This window comes from Monopterus albus, unplaced genomic scaffold, assembly GCF_001952655.1.
Source record: "Monopterus albus unplaced genomic scaffold, M_albus_1.0 scaffold93.1, whole genome shotgun sequence".
NCBI lineage: Eukaryota > Metazoa > Chordata > Actinopteri > Synbranchiformes > Synbranchidae > Monopterus > Monopterus albus.
The window spans coordinates 1,511,320-1,531,975 of record NW_018127973.1 but is presented as its reverse complement, the minus strand read 5'-3'; the positions used below and the strand labels follow the sequence as shown (position 1 = coordinate 1,531,975).

Below are 20,656 nucleotides of genomic sequence, written 5' to 3'. Positions count from 1 at the left end.
AAGAAAAAAAAAAAAAAAAAAAAAAAAAAAAAAAAAAAATTGCACTCTTCACTCCGGTACACAGTCTTTAGCCAGTTTTAAAGTGATCTTGTAAACTCATTCAATTCATTCATCTATAACCTGTAGCTTTCAGTAGGTTGTAGAACCAGGCTTTTTTTTTACTCATATTCCTTATCATTTGGGGCAGAAATTTGGCATGCCAACTCCTCAGTACAGTGTACATACGCAACATACTCTGAACATCTCCAAATAAGATTATTTTAAACTCCAGTCTTTTGATTTGGCCACTGTTATCTGGTACTTGTTGGGTGCCGTGCTGTACTAAGCATTGATGTCAGATGTGCAGCTGACCTCAGTTTACATGCAGTTGATATGTGAGAGACTTGAATTTGACATTTGTACAGTACAATAAAATACAAGTCAGGAAAGGTCTTACTGGTGCACCTGTGGTGTCAATCACTGTCTTTTTGTGGGGTCATGGTTAGGTTCTGCTTAGAAACAACACTGTTCCTGTTGTATATAGTTAATTTGGACCCGATGTCAATGACTATTTTGATTTCCAGTGTTCTAGGACACTTGAAGACAAACACTGTGTGCTGTATTCTTCTGGCATTTTTAACAGTTTTTAACCATGATACAAGGAACAGATCTGGGCACCTTCGCTTTCTGTGTGGGCTTTCAGAAACAGCTGGCTGTGTTTCTGTCAAGTTGTGCAAAATATTGAGAATGATTTCCTGTTCAGTCCTGACAAATGGGCGTCCACTTTATTTTTGTTGGTGCACAGACAGGAGAAAGTTCAAATATCCTGTAGCAGTGAGTCCAGACTCCTGAGTCTACATGTATGTGTGGCATGATGTGGCTGTGAGTTGTACTGTATGTATATGTGTGCTTTCAGACATGTTGGTGTATGTGTGTGTGATATATGCACAAGTAATACACACCTATGTGGACAAAAAAAAAATCCTACTGTTTTGGTACCAGGTATGCTACTGTACAAGGGGCTTGTTTGTAACTTATTTGGAGTTAAAAGACAAGTGGCCGGTGAAGTCTTGATACTTTGTTTTTCCCTCTCACTTGTACATTGTGTTCATAAATGTAGAACTTCCTTGTGTGTATTAATTTCTTATTACATGTAATCAAATTTAATTTCATTATGATTCAGAAGTGATGCAAAGCTAGCTTTTCTTGAGCTGTAAAAAAAAAAAAATTACATTTGCTCATTTTATCAGTTTTGATACATTTGTTCTGTTTTGTCATGGATCAATACGTTTTACTAAGTCATTTTGCTGGTCTTTGATATTTCTTGTGAATATTAATACAAATTAAAATCATTTTGCAGGCTTTCAGATCTATGCAGTCTCCTTTTGTGCAACTTTGAAAATCTCTTTTGCAGGTTAACAGTACAGCCACCAGATGGCAAGCACACTGCTACACTGTTCTCTCTCTCTCACTCACACACACTCACACACACACACAGGGGAGGTGTGGTTTTAACTAAGTCAGAGCATATGTCAACCGAGCAAGCTACTGAATAGTGCAACACAATTTGTCACCTCAGTCCTTATTGTTTTTATATGCAAAAGCTGACCGCTTATTTAGCTTTAAAATGGACTGTGCTTTTGATAACCTGGACGCGGCTGGATTCCTGGAAATCTGGCAGCACTTTGATGCAGATGGTAAGAACAGTTCATATTATTTCTCGCATATCTAGGGACAGGTAATATAGTATATCTTCTGTCATTACTTGACAAAAGGAAGAAAAAGATCATTATAGTGAAAAATTTGAGTTGTAAGAAATCATTTAAGTTCTTAGGATCATCTCATTCCTATGTTGGCCATTTCTGTGTTTGAAGGCTGCAAAGTCCTATATAAAACTAATTATCTGTCACTTCATTTTAAGTTCCCAGTATCTGAATTTTGAAGACGACTTTCTTCACTGTACTTAACACCTTGTGCGGTTTTTATTTGGACAGATAACGGTTACATAGAGGGCAAAGAGCTTGATGACTTTTTCCGTCACATGATTAAGAAACTGGCTCCACAGGTGAGTCAGTTTTGGTTTGATGAATTCATTCATAACTAGCATGAAAATGACAGCAGTTCCATACAGTGCAACACTGTGCATGTTGAGGGCAGCTGAACAGGCACCAGTCTACATTTCTATCTAGTAACAGCAAATGCAAACAAGACTATATGCACTGACCTAAAAGCCACAGAAATCTATAACACTACTAGAACCGTTAATATACTGTAAATGTACATTACTGCCTCCTACATAAAATAATCTTGTGAATTAAAACCTGCAATGGCTCCAGTCCATATCTTTTTTGGACCAGTCATGGCCAAAAATCCACCCCTGCATTTCTGTCAGATAACGCATCACAGAAACCTGCTGCAATCACAAATTCTTAGGTATTCTTATGTCTATTTTTATTGATTGCATTGGAACAAAAAAGCAGGGGAAAAGCCAAATCTGATCCGTTTCACACAGAACTCTAGAAACGGACTTGACAGAATTACTGACACCCTCAACTTAATATTTGGTTGCACTCACACTGGACAAAATAATTGCTTCCTGTAACCATCAGTGAGTTTCTTCCACCTCTCTACTGGAACTTTGAACCACTCTTCTTTTGCCAGCTGCTCCAGTCTGCTTTGGGTCATTGTCCTGCTGTAAGACCCATGACCTCTGACAGAGACCCAGCTTTGACACTGGCCCTATATTGTGTCCCAGAATTCACTGGTAGTCTTCAGATTTCATAATACCATACACACAGTCAAGACCTCCAGTGCCTGAAGCAGCAGAGCAACCCCAAAACATCAGTGAACCTCCACTATATTTGACAGTAGGGACAGTGTTCTTTTCTTTGAAGGCCTCATTTTGTTTTCTGAAAACAGCAGAATGATGTGCTCGACCAAAAAGCTCCATTTTAGTCTCATCTGTCCACAGGACATTCCCCCATTTGAACAATCCTTGGTTGCAATCGGTCATCCGTTTTCTCTTTCGTCCACGTCAAGGGAGATCAGCTACAGCGCCATGGGCTGTAAACGTCTTGACAGTGTTGCACACAGTGGACACAGGAACAGCCAGATCTCTAGAGACGGACTTGGAGCCTTGAGACTGTCCAGGCTTTACCACTACTGTGGTTCTCAAATCCTCAGACAGACAATCTGCTCTTCTTTCTTTTCTCTGTGCTCAGTGTGGTCCACATGACACAAGGGTTGAGTCAACTTTTCTCCATTTTAACTGGTTGCAAGTGTGATTTCTTTATTGCCAGCACCCATTGGTTGCTACAGGTGAGTTTCAATACAAAGTAAAGGAGCATCACATGCTTGAAATACAACTATTGCTCATGATTTTGAAAAGGTGTCAATAATTCTGTCCAGCCCATTTTTGGAGTTCTGTGTGGAATCTATCAGATTTGGCGTTTCTTTCCTCTGTTTTTTTTTTGTGTGTTGTTCCAAGGCAAACAAAAGAATTAAACATGACAATACCAAAGAATTTGTGATTGCAACAATTTTCTGAAAGAAGTGGTGTGTTATCTGACAGAAATGCAGGGGTGCCAATATTTTTGGCCATGACTGTATGTGTTTTTTGTTCTTCAGGCTCTGTGCTTCAGCACATAATTTGAAATAAAATAACATCCATAGCATTAAAGTGCCACATCTCAACTTTACTTTGAGTAAACTGTGTGGGAGAGAGAGCTCTTTTAACACATAGTGCCGAAGTCTTTAGTCCATAGATGTCACCAGACATTTTTTATGTTTCATGGTGATGCTGTGCTAGATGTTCAATGTTCTACCAATCTTTTGGAGGACAGAAATCTCCCTACCAATATGTGCTCAAACCCATGCACATTATCTTTGGAGTGAAGTCATATTAGAACATTCCGTTGTGCCCTCCAAGGCTACGTCTACAAGATGACACGCTAGCATCTGAAAAGAACGAAAGGGAGGGGGCAATCTGAAGCTCACGTTATGTGCAAATGTCATATTTGCTACCAGACATGGAGACGTTAACTGGTGGTCAATGTGCCAAAAAGGGTATATTATCGGGGCTGTCGGTCCATGCCTCAAGCATGGGCAAAACTTTTGCCTTTCAGATGACTTATTTCCTTTCCTTTATTGCCTGCACCGCACAGCACAGATAACCATCTCCATGCCACGTCTTGTCCTGTAGATAACATTATTCCACTGCAAATATGAATGGACACGAGTTTTCTTTCCCACTTGTTGGTCGAACAGTTCAACAATAAAGTAAAACTCGTTATAAAACCTCTTCATGTTATTGCATTTTTGTCACATTTGTGATCTGATACAATTTCATTGGAAAACTACTGTTTAGAGTCACTTTAAGATTTGAATTGAGTTTGCAGGGGATCCAAGTATTTTATTTTTTTAGTATTTTGAGTCTTTATTGCAGAGTTCACACTTGACTAAAGAGATATCTGGACCTGTCACCAGGTTGTACCACAGTGTTTTAATTCATACCAGTTTGCTGATTTGTTGTATTAAATATATTGTATTTTTAATTTGGTGGTTAGGCAGGACCCTGACCTGTTCTAATGTTTTCCAGTACCAGAGGTAGTCTGCATGGTAGTGTTGGCACTATTGCGGACGCTTGTTGCTGCTGCTGGAACCTGTCTGACTTCTTTTTTATTATTTCCCAATGGGCCAGGGCAGCCAAACTAGTTATTTGGTTAATTACTGTAACTAACATAATCAAAACCTGTTCAGACCTTTTTAGTTGGTATGAAGTCAAACTAAAGCAATTTGATCTGACACTTGACTGCACTGAAATGTATTTTAAGCTGGTAAAACGTGAAGTGTGTGTGTGGTACTGTATCATCTATAATCTAAATGTATTTAAAAGTGCCTTTAAAATCCATCCAGAGCTTAAATGCTGTAGCTAACAGCCTGGATAATTAACTAACTACTGTAGCCAGGAGGTATGTTGACTTCAAAATGAAAACCTGCTAGCTACCTAACATTGCCAGTCTTTACACAAAATTTGTTAACTTGTTAGTTGATCATGTCAGCTAACCGCAGCTATCAAACTATTCCTGTTATCTACAGGCTAGCAGTCACATTGCTAGCAGGAGTAAACATCTTTTCTGCTCAACCACCACTCCTCGGTTAAGCATTTAGTAGGTTTTTTAAGTGCACCTGATGTTTTAGAATATACCCAGTTGTAGATTTTTTTGCAAACCAACTACCTTTGATATTTCCGACAGATTTTTGCTTTAAGCCTTATCATCATTATTATTATCTTCTTCATTTGCACGTATTAACACTGAAACAAGACCCAGCTGCCCAAGAAAACATTTAGTATTGAACCCTATAACTCCCACACAGTTTTTTCTGTATTGACATAAACCTACTCAAAGTGGAGTAAAGTAGAGACGTGGCATTCTAATGTGCTATCCATTATCTTTGTTTAAAACCAGAATTAGGCCGACTGGGTCATGGTTGTATGCCCCCGCCAACCAGTAACGTTGAAAGTATATACGATGGACAGTCTCACAGCTCCCAGAAGTGAAGCCACCATGATGCTATCACTATATTGACATGAATAATTTCCACTGAGAAACATGCCGTCTTCACTTAGAGACTATTTTTCCAGTGCAGTACAGAGCACTGACAGTGCTTTGTCACCTTGAGTCCAAGTGGATGTTTGTGCCAAATTTAAATGAAAAAATCCCCTCGTGTTTTTGAGATATTATGTTCATGAGAATGGGACAGGCGGATGGACGAACAAGCAAAAAACACACTGCCTTCAGCCTCATCTGTCAACGGTGCACATAAAAATGTAACACAGAGCCTGAAGAACACAAAATGTGCAACTTTCTAAATACATGCAGTCTGGACTATATGTCTTAGCTTATTAAACTGTTTGCCATTGCATGTTACTGCATTTGTCCTACAAGTGCAAATGTTTATTTCCACATCTTTCACTAATTTTTGCTATATGCTGGTAAATACATCTATGTTTAGACTGAAGTAGTCAGGGAGAAAATTTGTCCAATTTAAAGCTTTAATCAGCTTTTAGGAAATATAGTTAAATTAGCTTTGGGGTTCTGCTGTGTGGGCAACTGAACCTCTATACAGACACAACACAATTAAAGAGCTCTGGTCAGTGTCAAAGGAAAAGCTCTTGACTTGGTTACAAATTGATGTAGGTTACAAACAAGGTTACAAAGTATTTGTGTGTGTTTTTGTGTGGGAGTGTGCAATAATGACACATTGTGTTTATCAAGCAATGTTAATTGCTGTTTTTCTGACTAGACAATGAAGCCCTCATGAGACCAATGGAAAAGCAAATGAGTGGACAACTAGTAGTACACTGGTGTGTGCGTGTGTGTGTGTAATTGCACTACCTTGGATACAAAAGGAGCTGTACCAAAACAAACCGACCACATGACACTTTCTCTCTTAGAGGTTTGCTTTCGAACATTAATTTCCCCAGGATAAGTACTGTTGTATTTCTCTCCACAGTCTGTTCAGTGAGTCCTGGATAACATTAACCACATGGTGTCTATCTTTCCTGCTATCCCTTTATTGCCTATAGTGCATCATACCCACTAATTCTGCATTTTTTCCTACATGAAGCAATACATTTTCAGTCAATTGCTCATATGCAGCTAAATTAATATTCACACTAAGTTTAACATATCAGCAAAACCTAGAGTATACATACTGTAGGTTTAAGTTGTGAAGAAACAGCATGCCTTCTGAAATAAATTCAGTAGTACATGAAGTCACACATTTTGTTTTAAAATAAACTTGCAAAAAGCACCAGGAAACTGCTGACACCAAACATGCCTGATAGAAAGGCCAAGCTGAAGACAAATACTTGTCTTTTTGTAATGAGACTGGCACCTAGTAGTCTGCAAACTATGTGCTCCCTGCAGTGCATCAAATGATGATTCAGATCCCAGCAAGCCAGATCAACAGGTTTCTATAGTTACAGTACAGTGGTGGAGGAGTTTACAAAGAGACACTGGAAAATTAGCCGCTAAATAGCTTAAACATTTTGCATGCAGATGCATCACGCTTTAGTCTGAACTTTGGTTGAGAAAGAACCTGGTCTACACAGGAACTGAAAATATGATTCTTAACTCAGATAAGTGTGCACCAGGCTGTATTTTTGCAGACTTTTTTTTTAAAATCTTAGTTAACCTTTGATTATAATCTGCTAGAATATGTTTTCTAAATCCTTACAAGGTTCACATTCCCTGAGTAAAAGCAGTTACCAATTCTTCACTGTATTCAACATGGTGGTACAGTTGCATATATACTAGTTACACAACAGATTAGACAGGTTTCATTTATTTAAACTGAGGCATTTGCAGTAAACTGCCTGCTGCAAGTACTGTAAGGTAAGTAAGTCATGGCCTAACACACTATGACTACACAAAGAAAACAGAAGCATGATACTACTATTAAAAATGGCTTCACTTTTCCTGGATGACAAAGTAATGGATACAAATGTTTGAGGTGTTTCAGTTTAGTGCATCATGACTGAGGCCAAGGAAATGTAGAGTGCACAACATTAATGCTTTATGTAGCCTCGGATTGAGAAAGCAGACCTGCAGATTCAAAGGAGTATCCATGGTGACATTGCTTAAAATAACTGTGACTCAGCCGGTGAAGTGTTTAGGCCGCCGTACCATTCTTGACTGACTTGACGTGACGGTCAATTACAAGTTTGAATCAGCATGACACAATTAAATATTTTATTACACTTTCATATATATCCTAATTTATTTTGCCCCATTATATATACTCCCATCATCATCATTGTATCAGTGTCCAGCTACACAAGGAGTGGATTTCTAATGACATATGTGGAGCAAGAAAAGCAGTGTTGCATTTTAATGTATTGCATCTCTACAGGAGAAGGTGACTGAAGAGAGAGTTCAGAGAGTGAAGCAAAGATTTATGTCTGCCTACGATGTCACTGCTGATGGGAAACTACAGATTCAAGAGGTACAACACCATTTTTGGGTCTGAAATCCATTTTACTTTCTGTTAGCTTCCCCGTTAGTGTGGATCTTCCTCTTCTCTCTCATACACATTCATCTATTCTGCTCACCCTACTCTTTATCTCATACCCCTTCTCCACTGCATCTCCTATTCCTCAAGATCAATCTACTTTTGTGACACAATCATACATGTGTAAATAATAATCTAATCACAACAGGTCAAATGATGATCCTTTTGGGCAGGTAAGTGGGACTCTCAAAAATCCCAAACAAATCACGTTCTCTATCGAGTCATTTCATTTAAATCAAATCCATTGTGTCAGGCTGCAGCTTTTTCCCAGAAATTTAAGGCCACATCTTGATTATATTGCTTTCTCCATCTCTACTCTGTGTAATTGATGCGGTTCCTGGCACCGCAGCAGTGCTTCATCAGAACAGTGGGAAAAAAAAACCTTCACCCGTTCATTAGGCCAGTCCGTTAATGCATTACACCCACAGACTTTTGGCTTTTGCTCATAAAACTGAAAAAAAAAATCAATGCATGTCTGCAATAAGTGGCCAGCTGAAGATAATGATTTACTGAGGCTGATGCAGGAACAGTGTGATCAAAGCTCTTTGTACCTTGGTTTGAAGCTACAGTCCACACCCTGCTTACTAGGGATGCACATCCCACTTTTTCCTCACCTTTAACATTGTTTTATTCCAAATTTTACATCTGTATACATCTCCACTAGGAACTCATCTGGGATCACTGTTACTGTAGAAACACTAAATGTATCCAATTTACAAAGAAACTGTGTGATGTCACATTTGGTTAATATCCACTTAATAAGGACCGTTTTGCTCCTTGATCCAGTGAAGTTGCTTTGTGCATCTCCCATTGAATCCATTGGGAAGGTGTGTCCAGATTTTTGACTGGTAGTGTACATTATGCACCACATGCTTTTTAAAAATTATTACATTTTATCTAACAAACATCAGTTAATGTGCATCGCTACGTTGTGTTTTCAGTGAGTAAAATGCCAGATTCAGCAAAAAGGGAAAAATGACAGCACCTGGTAGAGGCATGCGTGAGTAAAATGCCAGATTCAGCAAAAATTACAGCAAACTATGTTACTTTTACCAGGAGGACACACTAAAATACTTGTCCTTCCTGTCAGCTATAGAGAATCTCTTACACTGGAGCATTAAACAAAGAGAGCAACACAACTAAAAAGAGAACCAAACCACCATGGACAAGAGATGCACAGAGACAGATGCACAGTAGCCAATGACAAAGCAAAGGAAGACGAGTAGATTAGGGATATTCACTACACTGTCATAGTTTCAGGGTATTACACAGTTACTATTATCAGATACCCTCAAAGGAATGACAACAGAGGTGTTAAAAGTAGAAGCAGGCTTCTCAATGCAAAAAGATTATACTATATATCCTATACTGTTGTGGTATTATGTCATTAACATTAACAGCCTATCACTCATGCATTGTTGTACTGTAAAAGAAGGATTTGATTGTTTTAAGTTGGTTGGGGTAGAGCTCTGTTATCAAAGTGCGACTCATGATTATTTTCATTACGGATTAATCTGGTGATTATTTTCTCCATTAATCAATTGACTGGTTTGTAAAACTTGACAGTAGTGAGAAATGCCATCACAATGCTCTGAACTATTATCAAAATAGCAATAGTAAATTTACTGTAGGTGCACAACAGTGCAGCCAGACGGATTCTGACACACACACACACACACACACAAACCAGTAAATTGTGTGTGTGTGTGTTTCTGGGGTAGGATCAGGATTAGTGTGTATCCTGTTGTAAGTCAGAGATTAGCAAATGAACAGACAATGTGGAAAATTATACTCACATTTTATCATTTGGGATTAAAGTTATAAACAAGACATACTTTGATTTGCATAGATTTTTTTTTGTTGATGGGCTATCAGCCTTCTTCTGGCTGCCATTTGTCCAATGAATGTGTGCATGTAGAGCCTGTCACGGAGTCTGACAGACACTAGGGGAAGAAAGGTATGCACACATAGCATTTTTTATTTCAATACGGGTAATCAGCATATGTGTATGGTACAATAACCATCAATTTCCATACCATGGTGTACAGTAAAACCAGTATACTGCTGCAACCCTACTACATTTTAAGGTTTACTCAGTCAGCAGGGCGTCAATGCACCAACTCCACTTGAAGGAGAGCAGTATGTCATGAAGATTTTTGGACATGGGCCCAAACATGTACATTCTACCTCTGGATGAAGACCAAGGACGCTGAGTGGCAGGTCATCCATTTACTGGGCTCATCTAGAGGGCACTGACCATTTTTTAATTTCTAATGCCATTTCCCCTTATACTGTTGCCTCTGCTTTACGGATGTGGTTACTAGGGAAGTTGGCAAGCCTATCTGAAAAACAACATCCTGTGTGATAGCTGCATGAAGTGCTGTTACTCCTCTAGCTCAGTAGCATACAGCTGACCTGATGCCATGTTCACCTCCTATCAGACAAGAAATCTGACAAAACCTATTCACGGTTTCACTATTAGTACCATGCATGTCATGTACTTGTAGCATATTTAGTAATACTGATTCTCACTGTTGGTGCATTGCGCTTGTTCTGACCGTATGCTATACTTCAGCACTATGGCCCAAATGGCTGCAGTTTCATCTTGTATTTTAATTAGATGGATGATCACGGCCAGTTTAATCTGCTAATGGAGAGCTGATATTGTTAAAGGAGCTGAGAGTATAAGAGGGCAACTTGAACTGGAGAGGAGCCAAGAGGAGCTGGCAGAGATATTTCATCCAACTGACAGTAAAATATAAACTCTCAGTTCTACCTACAACTGTCCAACCATACAGATCATTTCAGTTTGCAGACGTTTAGCAACACAGTCAAAGTATTTGGACAGTGACATTTTTTTAGTTGTTCAGGCTCTGTGCTCCAGTACATTCAATCAGACTTTAAAAAAAAAAAGATACTACATTAACATGTCAAGTTTCTGTTTTAATTTGAGTAAGTCGATACAGTAAGAGCTGTGTGAGAGATAGACATTTTAAAACACTGCCCAAAAGGTTCAAAATTGGATGCTTGGCTACAAATGTTCCTTGGGCAGCCGTGTTATTGCAACATTATTTGTGTGCAAAAAAGGTCGCACATGGCTCAGAGTTGACTGAGAGTTGCCATTTTGTTTGAAGCAGAGCTGCGTGCTAATATAAGAAGTAAGGATGTGACCATGCAAATGAAGAAGATGAGGCTAAACAAAATTTTAAACATTATTAAAAAAAATCTGAAAAAGCAAAGTAGTTGTTTTGCTAAAATCAACTGTTGGCTACACTACCTGTCAAACGTTTGAGATCACCTCCAGCCAAACACAGCAGTGACATTCATTCTATAAATTCTGAAATCAAATACTGTTGGAATAGATGGCTCTGAAGTTCCCAGACATGGGTTTTCAGTCTTCACCTGGAATGTCTGGACACTGTGCTGCCATTCCATCATTTGAAGCCAATTGTCTTGTTCTTTTCTGGAGAGGTATTTTTTTGGGTCATTATCCTGTTATTGGATGAAACCATGGAAAGATCTGACCTCCTTTGTTAATTGCCTTGTTCCAGATAATTCTTCAGGGGGTGTAGTAACAGCCCTTTCCAACACTGCCTTTGTACAGATAGACATTATTGTCTATGTAGCCAACAAAAGTTGGGACACCTGTAGCATCCGTTTGCATCCCTATTCAAGGCGTAGGTTAGTTCCAGTGCTGCAGAAAAGATGGAAGTTAACCTATTACTTGATCCCTGAAAAAAGGACTGTTTTATATGAAATTTACTTTTTTTAAATTTTTTTTTTACCTCTGGCAGTTTACTTCTTTCGAGACAACGTAACCCACAGACATCACTGCTGAGGGTCTCAGCTGAACAGTTTCTAAAAGCTGACCCCTGATCTGATCAAGACTGCAAGGCTAGACTCGATTAGACTCAGCTGTTCTGTGTCAGTACATGCTGTAAACTAGTATAGGTTATCCTCTCCAAGAACCTAATAGAACAATGTTATCCAGTCGCTGCTTTCTGCTCTGCCCTCGCTCCTGTTTTTCAGCTGGCCAATATGATCCTTCCTGAAGACGAGAACTTCCTGTTAATTTTCCGCAGAGAAACTCCTCTGGACAACAGTGTTGACTTCATGAAGGTAAAATCACAATGTATCAATGAAAGGAAAAAAAAACTGAATTGATAATACAGCAGCATTCAAACTGCAGAGGTGCCCTGGTCAGCCAGTGGGCTAACCATTTTTATACATCACCAACACCAGATATTATTTTCATATTCTCTGGTGTCTTTTTGTTTGGCACAGTTTACTGTAGGATGGATCTTTTCCACATGACAAGCTAAAAACAAGAACTTCTGCTGTATTTCAGTAGTTATTCAATTGTGCAGCACAATGGAAACAGAACAAACAGTAAATAGCTAAAACAGTGATGAGTAAGCTGCAACACATTAAGTTTTTCTTGCCTAACTGGTAAACCAACAGGCCAACAGAGTATGAATGAGAAAGGCATCCAACAACAACAACAAAACAATATTCCAAAAAGCGTCATCCAGACAAACTGAGACTCCAACCAGTAGCAATTAGAATTTCCAGTGTGGTTCAAGTAGTGGTGATACAACCTCTTTTAAAACTGTATATGTGCTGTTTTTCATCTAATCTAGTAGTGTGGTATTTCACCAGTAAATCTGTGCTCTTGTTGTAAATGTTACTATAAAAACATGACAACACCAGCGACTAAAGGCTTGATTGTGTCATATTAAGTTTGCTGTTTTCCAAGTCATTCAAATTCATCAATAACCATTGACTTGCCCTCGCTCCTGCACACTGTAGATATGGAGGAAGTATGACATCGATTCCAGTGGCTACATATCAGCTCAGGAGCTTAAGGTGAGGTTGTCAGCACAGACTAACTGCATACTCCCCTCACACCACAGAACCAGTTACACATCTCTTTTCTGTGCACATAACAGCTGTCAGAGAATGACAAAACCTTACACAGTATTTTCTCTTCTGTCACACACATAGATGTTTGTCCTTTCTTAGATTTTGGCAAGACCTTTCTCTAAAGATTTTTGGCCAGATCTAACAAAGTATTCATGGTTGTGCATGACCTAGAAGAGAACTACTAGTAGGAGAGATTTCTAATGCGGTTCAGGAAATTAATGATCTGAACCATTTTAATGTTGTTGTATCCTCTTATTTTGGAATACATTCTTCAAAAGTACAATGTGCACTCATGAAGGATTCTTCTTGAAGAATTTATCAAATGTACATAAAATACAATTTATCAAGACCTGAACCTGACTGTTTTGCCATCTGGTTATGTGGTGAACTGGTGTCTCTTAGGCCCTGTTCCAGCAGCACCGCAAGAAGGTGTCGTCTGACAAGCTGGAGGAGTACACTGACACCATGGTAATAATGCAAATCACTCGTACACACAAATAAACCTTTTCAGTAAATATGGCTTTGTATGCACATAATCAGGCAAAGGTATATGTGGTCTATGTACTTTATGTCTGTGTGCAAATGCATATGCAGCTGTATGTCTAGCTCCAAAACAGACTCACTGTACATTAACTGAAATGGGAAAAAAGATATACATCAACACATTTATTTTCACAAATGAAAACTGTAGATTTAAGATTCAAGTAGCTGTTCTTTTAAAAGAAGAAGAAAATCAGTAGTTGTTCAGTTCCTTACACTTTTGCTGACATCATTTCCTTGAGATTTCATGCTGCCACAGCTGCCAATAAGCTGACCAGCACAGACGGCAGGCAACATATGTAACTAACCATCTGCCTCGGCTGCTACTGTGGAGACTTCAAGTCTCAGACTTACTGTTTTGTCATTTTCAATTTGGAAGAGACCAACTCATGTGCAACATCAAAACGAATGATGACTCGACTTTAGAGCCACAGGTGATGTGGGTGGTGTTATTTTCATGCTTCTCAGTGCTTTCTCTTCTTCTTACAGATGAAAATCTTTGACAAAAACAAGGATGGCCGTTTGGATTTGAATGACTTAGCCAGGTATTTTGCAAAGAGCATGATGAAGAGCTACTGTTAGAAGAGTCATTTGTACATTACGCAATACAGTTGTTGCCATTATCTTTATGTTTCTGTTGTCAGATGGTTGGACAGACATAAAAGAGCTATTTGATCAAAAATTGCAAATATCTCTATTTTAGCTTTGGTTAGCCTGTTTGCAAAGTGAATATGGATGACACATTTGATACTATACTAGATGGGTTAAAGTAGAGCTAGTGGCATGAAATGCAAGGTGGTGTAGGTGGAGAGAGCGTGGAAGGTCGTACTGTAGCTTTCTAGATCCCTTACAATCAACTGCCTTGATGCTATTCAACAGTAGAACCTCATTACTTAAAACGCACACACACACACAAAAAGAAAAGAAAAATGTTCTTTCATAACTTCAATGCTTCTGTAAATATGCATTTCTTTCTTAACTAGGATCTTAGCATTAGAAGAGAATTTCCTGCTCCAGTTCCAGATAGATGTAAGTGTACTGTTCATTTTGTCAAATGAAAACATGGGGGTAAGTTGTGAAACAACACTTATTTGTATCTGATTTCCTTCCTCCCATCTGCTTCATTTTTAACAACTCTCCTCTTGCTTTTTCAAGGCCTCCAGTAAAGAGGAGAGGAAGAGAGACTTTGAGAAGATCTTTGACCATTATGATGTCGTAAGTACTGCAATAATGTGCTGGGAAACAGAAGAGGACTGCATTTCTTAATTTCATCATCATCTAAGCTAATCACTTGCACACCCTGCAGGCAATGGTGTCTGTATGTCCTCTAGGTCTTAAGGACCAACTTCTGACATATGATCATTGCATTTGTATTTCTAGCATCTGCTGCTCTTTTAAACTATGTCATGGTGCTTTGTGCTGATTAAGTTTTAGACTTTCATCACGTCACTGAAAGTGACCAAAAGGATGCAGGTGTGAGTCCTCAGCTTTCTATGCAGAAGAGGAGGACAATTAAAAATCCCTCTCAACTTAATCCTTTAAAAACACACCACTGGTCAAAGCCATTTATTACACGTATGACAGTTCTATGTGTTGTGATGTTGCTTCAGTAGACTTTTCAATGTATTTATTAAAATCTTCTCTGAGGTCACACAGTACACCTCCAAGACCACAAGGGGAGTAGCTCTCCACCTTTCTCTATCAGAGGTGGTATCTTTCCACCACAGACAGATATCAGTGCCACTCAACACTACCAATGACTACTATTCCCAGTGGAAAATAGTGCCATACATAATTCCCATGATGTATGGCAGTGTATACAAGAAGCAGCAGGGAATCCAATTAGTGCCCTTACAGTGGGTACGGAAAGTATTCAGACCCCCTTAAATTTTTCACTCTTTGTTATATTGCAGCCATATGCTAAAATCATTTAAGTTCATTTTTTTCCTCATTAATGTACACACAGCACCCCATATTGACAGAAAAACACAGAATGTTTGACATTTTTGCAGATTTATTAAAAAAGAAAAACTGAAATATCACATGGTCATAAGTATTCAGACCCTTTGCTCAGTATTTAGTAGAAGCACCCTTTTGAGCTAATACAGCCATGAGTCTTTTTGGGAATGATGCAACAAGTTTTTCACACCTGCATTTGGGGATCCTCTGCCATTCCTCCTTGCAGATCCTCTCCAGTTCTGTCAGGTTGGATGGTAAACGTTGGTGGACAGCCATTTTCAGGTCTCTCCAGAGATGCTCAATTGGGTTTAAGTCAGGGCTCTGGCTGGGCCATTCAAGAACAGTCACGGAGTTGTTGTGAAGCCACTCCTTCGTTATTTTAGCTGTGTGCTTAGGGTCATTGTCTTGTTTGAAGGTGAACCTTCGGCCCAGTCTGAGGTCCTGAGCACTCTGGAGAAGGTTTTCGTCCAGGATATCCCTGTACTTGGCCGCATTCATCCTTCCCTCGATTGCAACCAGTCGTCCTGTCCCTGCAGCTGAAAAACACCCCCATAGCATGATGCTGCCACCACCATGCTTCACTGTTGGGACTGTATTGGACAGGTGATGAGCAGTGCCTGGTTTTCTCCACACATACCGCTTAGAATTAAGGCCAAAAAGTTCTATCTTGGTCTCATCAGACCAGAGAATCTTATTTCTCACCATCTTGGAGTCCTTCAGGTGTTTTTTTTAGCAAACTCCATGTGGGCTTTCATGTGTCTTGCACTGAGGAGAGGCTTCCGTTGGGCCACTCTGCCCTAAAGCCCCGACTGGTGGAGGGCTGCAGTGATGGTTGACTTTCTTTGACTTTCTACAACTTTCTCCCATCTCCCGACTGCATCTCTGGAGTTCAGCCACAGTCATCTTTGGGTTCTTCTGTACCTCTCTCACCAAGGCTCTTCTCCCCCGATAGCTCAGTTTGGCCGGACGGCCAGCTCTAGGAAGGGTTCTGGTCGTCCCAAACGTCTTCCATTTAAGGATTATGGAGGCCACTGTGCTCTTAGGAACCTTAAGTGCAGCAGAAATTTTTTTTGTAACCTTGGCCAGATCTGTGCTTTGCCACAATTCTGTCTCTGAGCTCTTCAGGCAGTTCCTTTGACTTCATGATTCTCATTTGCTCTGACATGCACTGTGAGCTGTAGGGTCTTATATAGACAGGTGTGTGGCTTTTCCTAATCACGTCCAATCAGTATAATCAAACACAGCTGGACTCAAATGAAGGTGTAGAACCATCTCTGGGATGATCAGAAGAAATGGACAGCACCTAAGTTAAATATACGAGTGTCACAGCAAAGGGTCTGAATACTTATGACCATGTGATATTTCAGTTTTTCTTTTTTAATAAATCTGCAAAAATGTCAAACATTCTGTGTTTTTCTGTCAATATGGGGTGCTGTGTGTACATTAATGAGGAAAAAAAAAAGAACTTAAATGATTTTAGCATATGGCTGCAATATAACAAAGAGTGAAAAATTTAAGGGGGTCTGAATACTTTCTGTACCCACTGTATCTCTACTGTAACATAATGAAGAACACTCTTTGGGATGCTGAGTTAACGCTCCCATACTCCTCCACAGTACAGCTCCAGTCAATAAACCCACTGAGGATAAGCTCCCCCTATTTTGTACAGTCATACTTGCAAGCTATAATGTCATGTCATCTCGGGCTCGACAGATTCAAAGAGCGCCCACGTCCATTACAGGAGAAAGTTGAGAAATGCTCACATGTATGCAAATGTCCTCTGACTCTGTGTGAGCGACAGCCAATCACAATCAACTTGATATCAATGGAAACCAAAGCAGAGTTGTTCACTGCTCCACTGCAGGATGGAGTTTTAAACAAAATGGAGGAAAATGCTTATCAATACCATCTTTGGTCTCCCACTTCTCTACAGAGAAAAAAAAGAATGTGTGGAAACAAATCACTGGCATATGTAACGTTTCAAACTACTGTCCAGTTGAAGCAAACTAAATGCTCAACACAACACACCCCCAGAGCTACAGATTCATCAAAGGCCTGATACAAATACTTTGTATCCATATGTGTGAATCCACCGACAGAATGAAATTGTCACTACTCTGTCCAAAATGCAGGTTGGGATATGTTTAAGCCTGCTAGTGGCCTAAGGAATACACCCAGGAAGGGAAAACTAATGATTCACTGACTGGCTGAATAATGTGACTGGGATTAAAATTCTGAAAGCACTTTCTTTTGGCTTTTCTCTTTCACCTTTTACTTCTGTTTCTCTCTTTTTCTGTTTTTTTTTTCTTGTTTAGAGTAAGACAGGGGCGCTGGAGGGTCCTGAGGTGGACGGCTTTGTCAAAGACATGATGGGGCTGGTCAGGGTAAGAGAAAGTGCTGCTGTCCTATGTTCCAGCTGTGTTTTGTAATGAATATGCATTTTCACAATAACAGTGCTGTTAACACAAAATGTAGTGGGACAGTACTGCTACTGCTTCTTTAGTTTCAATATCAAACCACAATATTTTTTTTTAATTCAGATTGTACAGTATGTGTCCATGGAATGTATTATCAGTGTCATAAGCTTGCATGACACTTCATAGGCCTCAGTCTTAATGAGGCTAGCAGTCAGAATATAGTCAAGTGCCACACCTGGCACATATCCAGCACGGTGCCAATGGCCAATCACTTCCACTGCTTTCATCCCCTTTAAACACAGGACTTTCTGCATCACAATGCACTGTTTGCGAATCCTGTGGAGTTTTCCTATGAGTGAACATATTGACGACAACAGTCATTTAAGCATGAATGCAGCAGGTCAAATGTACTGCAAGGAGCACATGATCACTCTTAGGCTGAATTCACTGTGGACATGCTGAAGATCTTACCATCATGTTTTAGTGCAGCATTTTATTTGTCATACAATGAGCTATAACCATTTGCCATTTAATGGCATTTAGTGCCATATGTACAGGGAAAAGTAAGACAAAAATGCAGTCTAGTTTTTTTATTTTTAAAATTTAATTCAGTCTACATTTGCGTGTTTTGCATGTATAAATGATTTATATGGATAAGATAAACAGTTTTCAGCTTAAACTACATAGTGCAAATGGGTTTCTTGTTTGAGCCACAAGTAAATTTGGATTTTTAAATTAACATTTTTGTTTCTGGGAACCCCACAATATTGGTGAGCTGCACAGCTAACATCTACCTGTACTGTAATTTACAATGTTCATTAAGAAGAAGACAGAGCACACAGGACACAACATCAGTCCTGGGGGAACAGATGTCCGCTGCCCTGAAATGGTTATTTTAGCATGATGACTGTGGATCCATATAAATGATGACACAGGCTGATTGCTCACACTGATGATGCATGCTCATTAAGTATCCCACAAACTAAAGCTCTCCTGCTTCTAATCGCTCCTCTCCTGCTTCTACTCTCTCCTCTCCTGCTTCTACTCTCCTGCTTCTACTCTCTGCTTCTACTCTCTCCTCTCCTGCTTCTACTCTCTCCTCTCCTGCTTCTACTCTCTCCTCTCCTGCTTCTACTCTCTCCTCTCCAGCCTAACATGACAGGCCCTGAGCTGGACAAGCTGCGAGCCGTTCTGCTGCATCACTGTGACGTCAACAACGATGGGAAGATTCAGAAAAATGAGCTTTCTCTCTGTCTGGGAGTCAAGCCTAATATTTAGAGATGATACAGTTTCATACAGTATCATCTCTAAACAGCAATTATAGTGAATAATGGTAAGGTTAATGTCTGATTACTAGGTTATTTAAGATCAATACTCGTAAAGCTCCTGAATACGACAAACACAATTTGATACTGTGTGATGAAGATAAAAAATGATTTACTGTACATCTTCTATTGCTTTAAATAACAGTGCTTCTTGTGTTTGCTTTAGAGACAAGAAAAGAATGAGATGTGAATGTTTTGTGGCTAAAAATCTGTTAGATTAGTGGTGTATAAATGCGTGTGCTGTTCAGAGGACATGTTAGAGTAGCTTCTAAAAACAATGTGTTCCTCATTGTAATATGAACTTCTGTTCTTTTAGTCTGGAGCATGTTGGCCATTACTGAAGTTTGGCCATTTGCATGTTTCTCTGCCAAAAACAGCTGTAATGCAATATGTTGTTATTGTGATTTTAATATAAATCAGCTGTTGGAAAAATAAAATGAATGATGAGCATCTTGATTTTTCGTTTTATGATGTTTTTTCTCCTGAAATGTCATGTATTAAACAGCTTTTCTAATTTTTTAATCAAGAGGTACTACCTATAGTACTGCAGTGTTGACAAACTGCTGCATTAGCTGATATTTATGGTATCATCTTTAACTACAGTGCAGAAATGCTATAGAAATCTGACATAGTTCTGAAATGATTCAAAACTTAAAGAGGCCTGAATCAATGAAGGCTGTGTAGCCAAACCAATTCCATCACACCATATACATATACATGATGTTTAGTTGAATTATAGTCGGCTTGTTCTTTGGACTTAAAAAAATTCTTTGGTATTAAGGACCTACAGTAGAAATTTGATTTCTCTGGCTGACAACCACCTTTAATGAAAAAAATAAACATTTACATCTCAAAGAAAGATTTTGATTTTGATTTATTCTTTCAAACATGTAACAACAGTCAATATGTCAACACACATAATTCCACACATATCCACAAATATATTTTCAATTTGCTTATACCTAGAACATGCTTGAATGGAGTAGGAAGAAGTTAGACTTATCCAGTCCTACCCCCTAACATCATCTTATCATCATTGGTTTGCAAGCAATATTACTACATGGATAATTTTGTTCTACACCACGCTAGTGATATACTAAAAACACCACACTCCCAATGTTACACCTGATTAATCGTTAATTCTGTTCTTGCCCATATCTTGATTGACACATACCTTTATATTTGTGTTTAAACTCATCAATTTTCTTACTGTTTTTTATGTCCATATTTAAATTATTCCATAGTTTTACCCCACTTATGGAAATACAAAATCTTTTTTTGGTTGTACGTATAACATGAATTTTTAAATTTAACTGACCCCTTAAATTGTATCCCCCTTCCCTTTCATTAAATAGTTTTTGAATTCCACCAGGTAATAAATTAACAATTTAGACTGTGTGAAAGCTCCATTGGTGTGATCCCTGTACCCCATCTTAT

General features: G+C 39.0%; 1 protein-coding gene across 1 annotated transcript; it reads left to right on the top strand.

Moving 5' to 3' along the window:
• The first annotated feature begins 1,495 nt into the window (after positions 1-1,495).
• On the top strand, positions 1,496-19,692 carry LOC109964892 (secretagogin-like). The gene is made up of 11 exons (XM_020608488.1): positions 1,496-1,676; positions 1,974-2,044; positions 7,897-7,989; positions 12,085-12,174; positions 12,865-12,933; positions 13,381-13,446; positions 14,008-14,063; positions 14,502-14,547; positions 14,674-14,733; positions 17,793-17,861; positions 19,044-19,692. Exons 1-11 carry the CDS (start codon positions 1,607-1,609, stop codon positions 19,170-19,172), a joined length of 819 nt encoding a protein of 272 aa, XP_020464144.1. The 5' UTR covers positions 1,496-1,606; the 3' UTR covers positions 19,173-19,692.
• Positions 19,693-20,656: the final 964 nt, after the last annotated feature.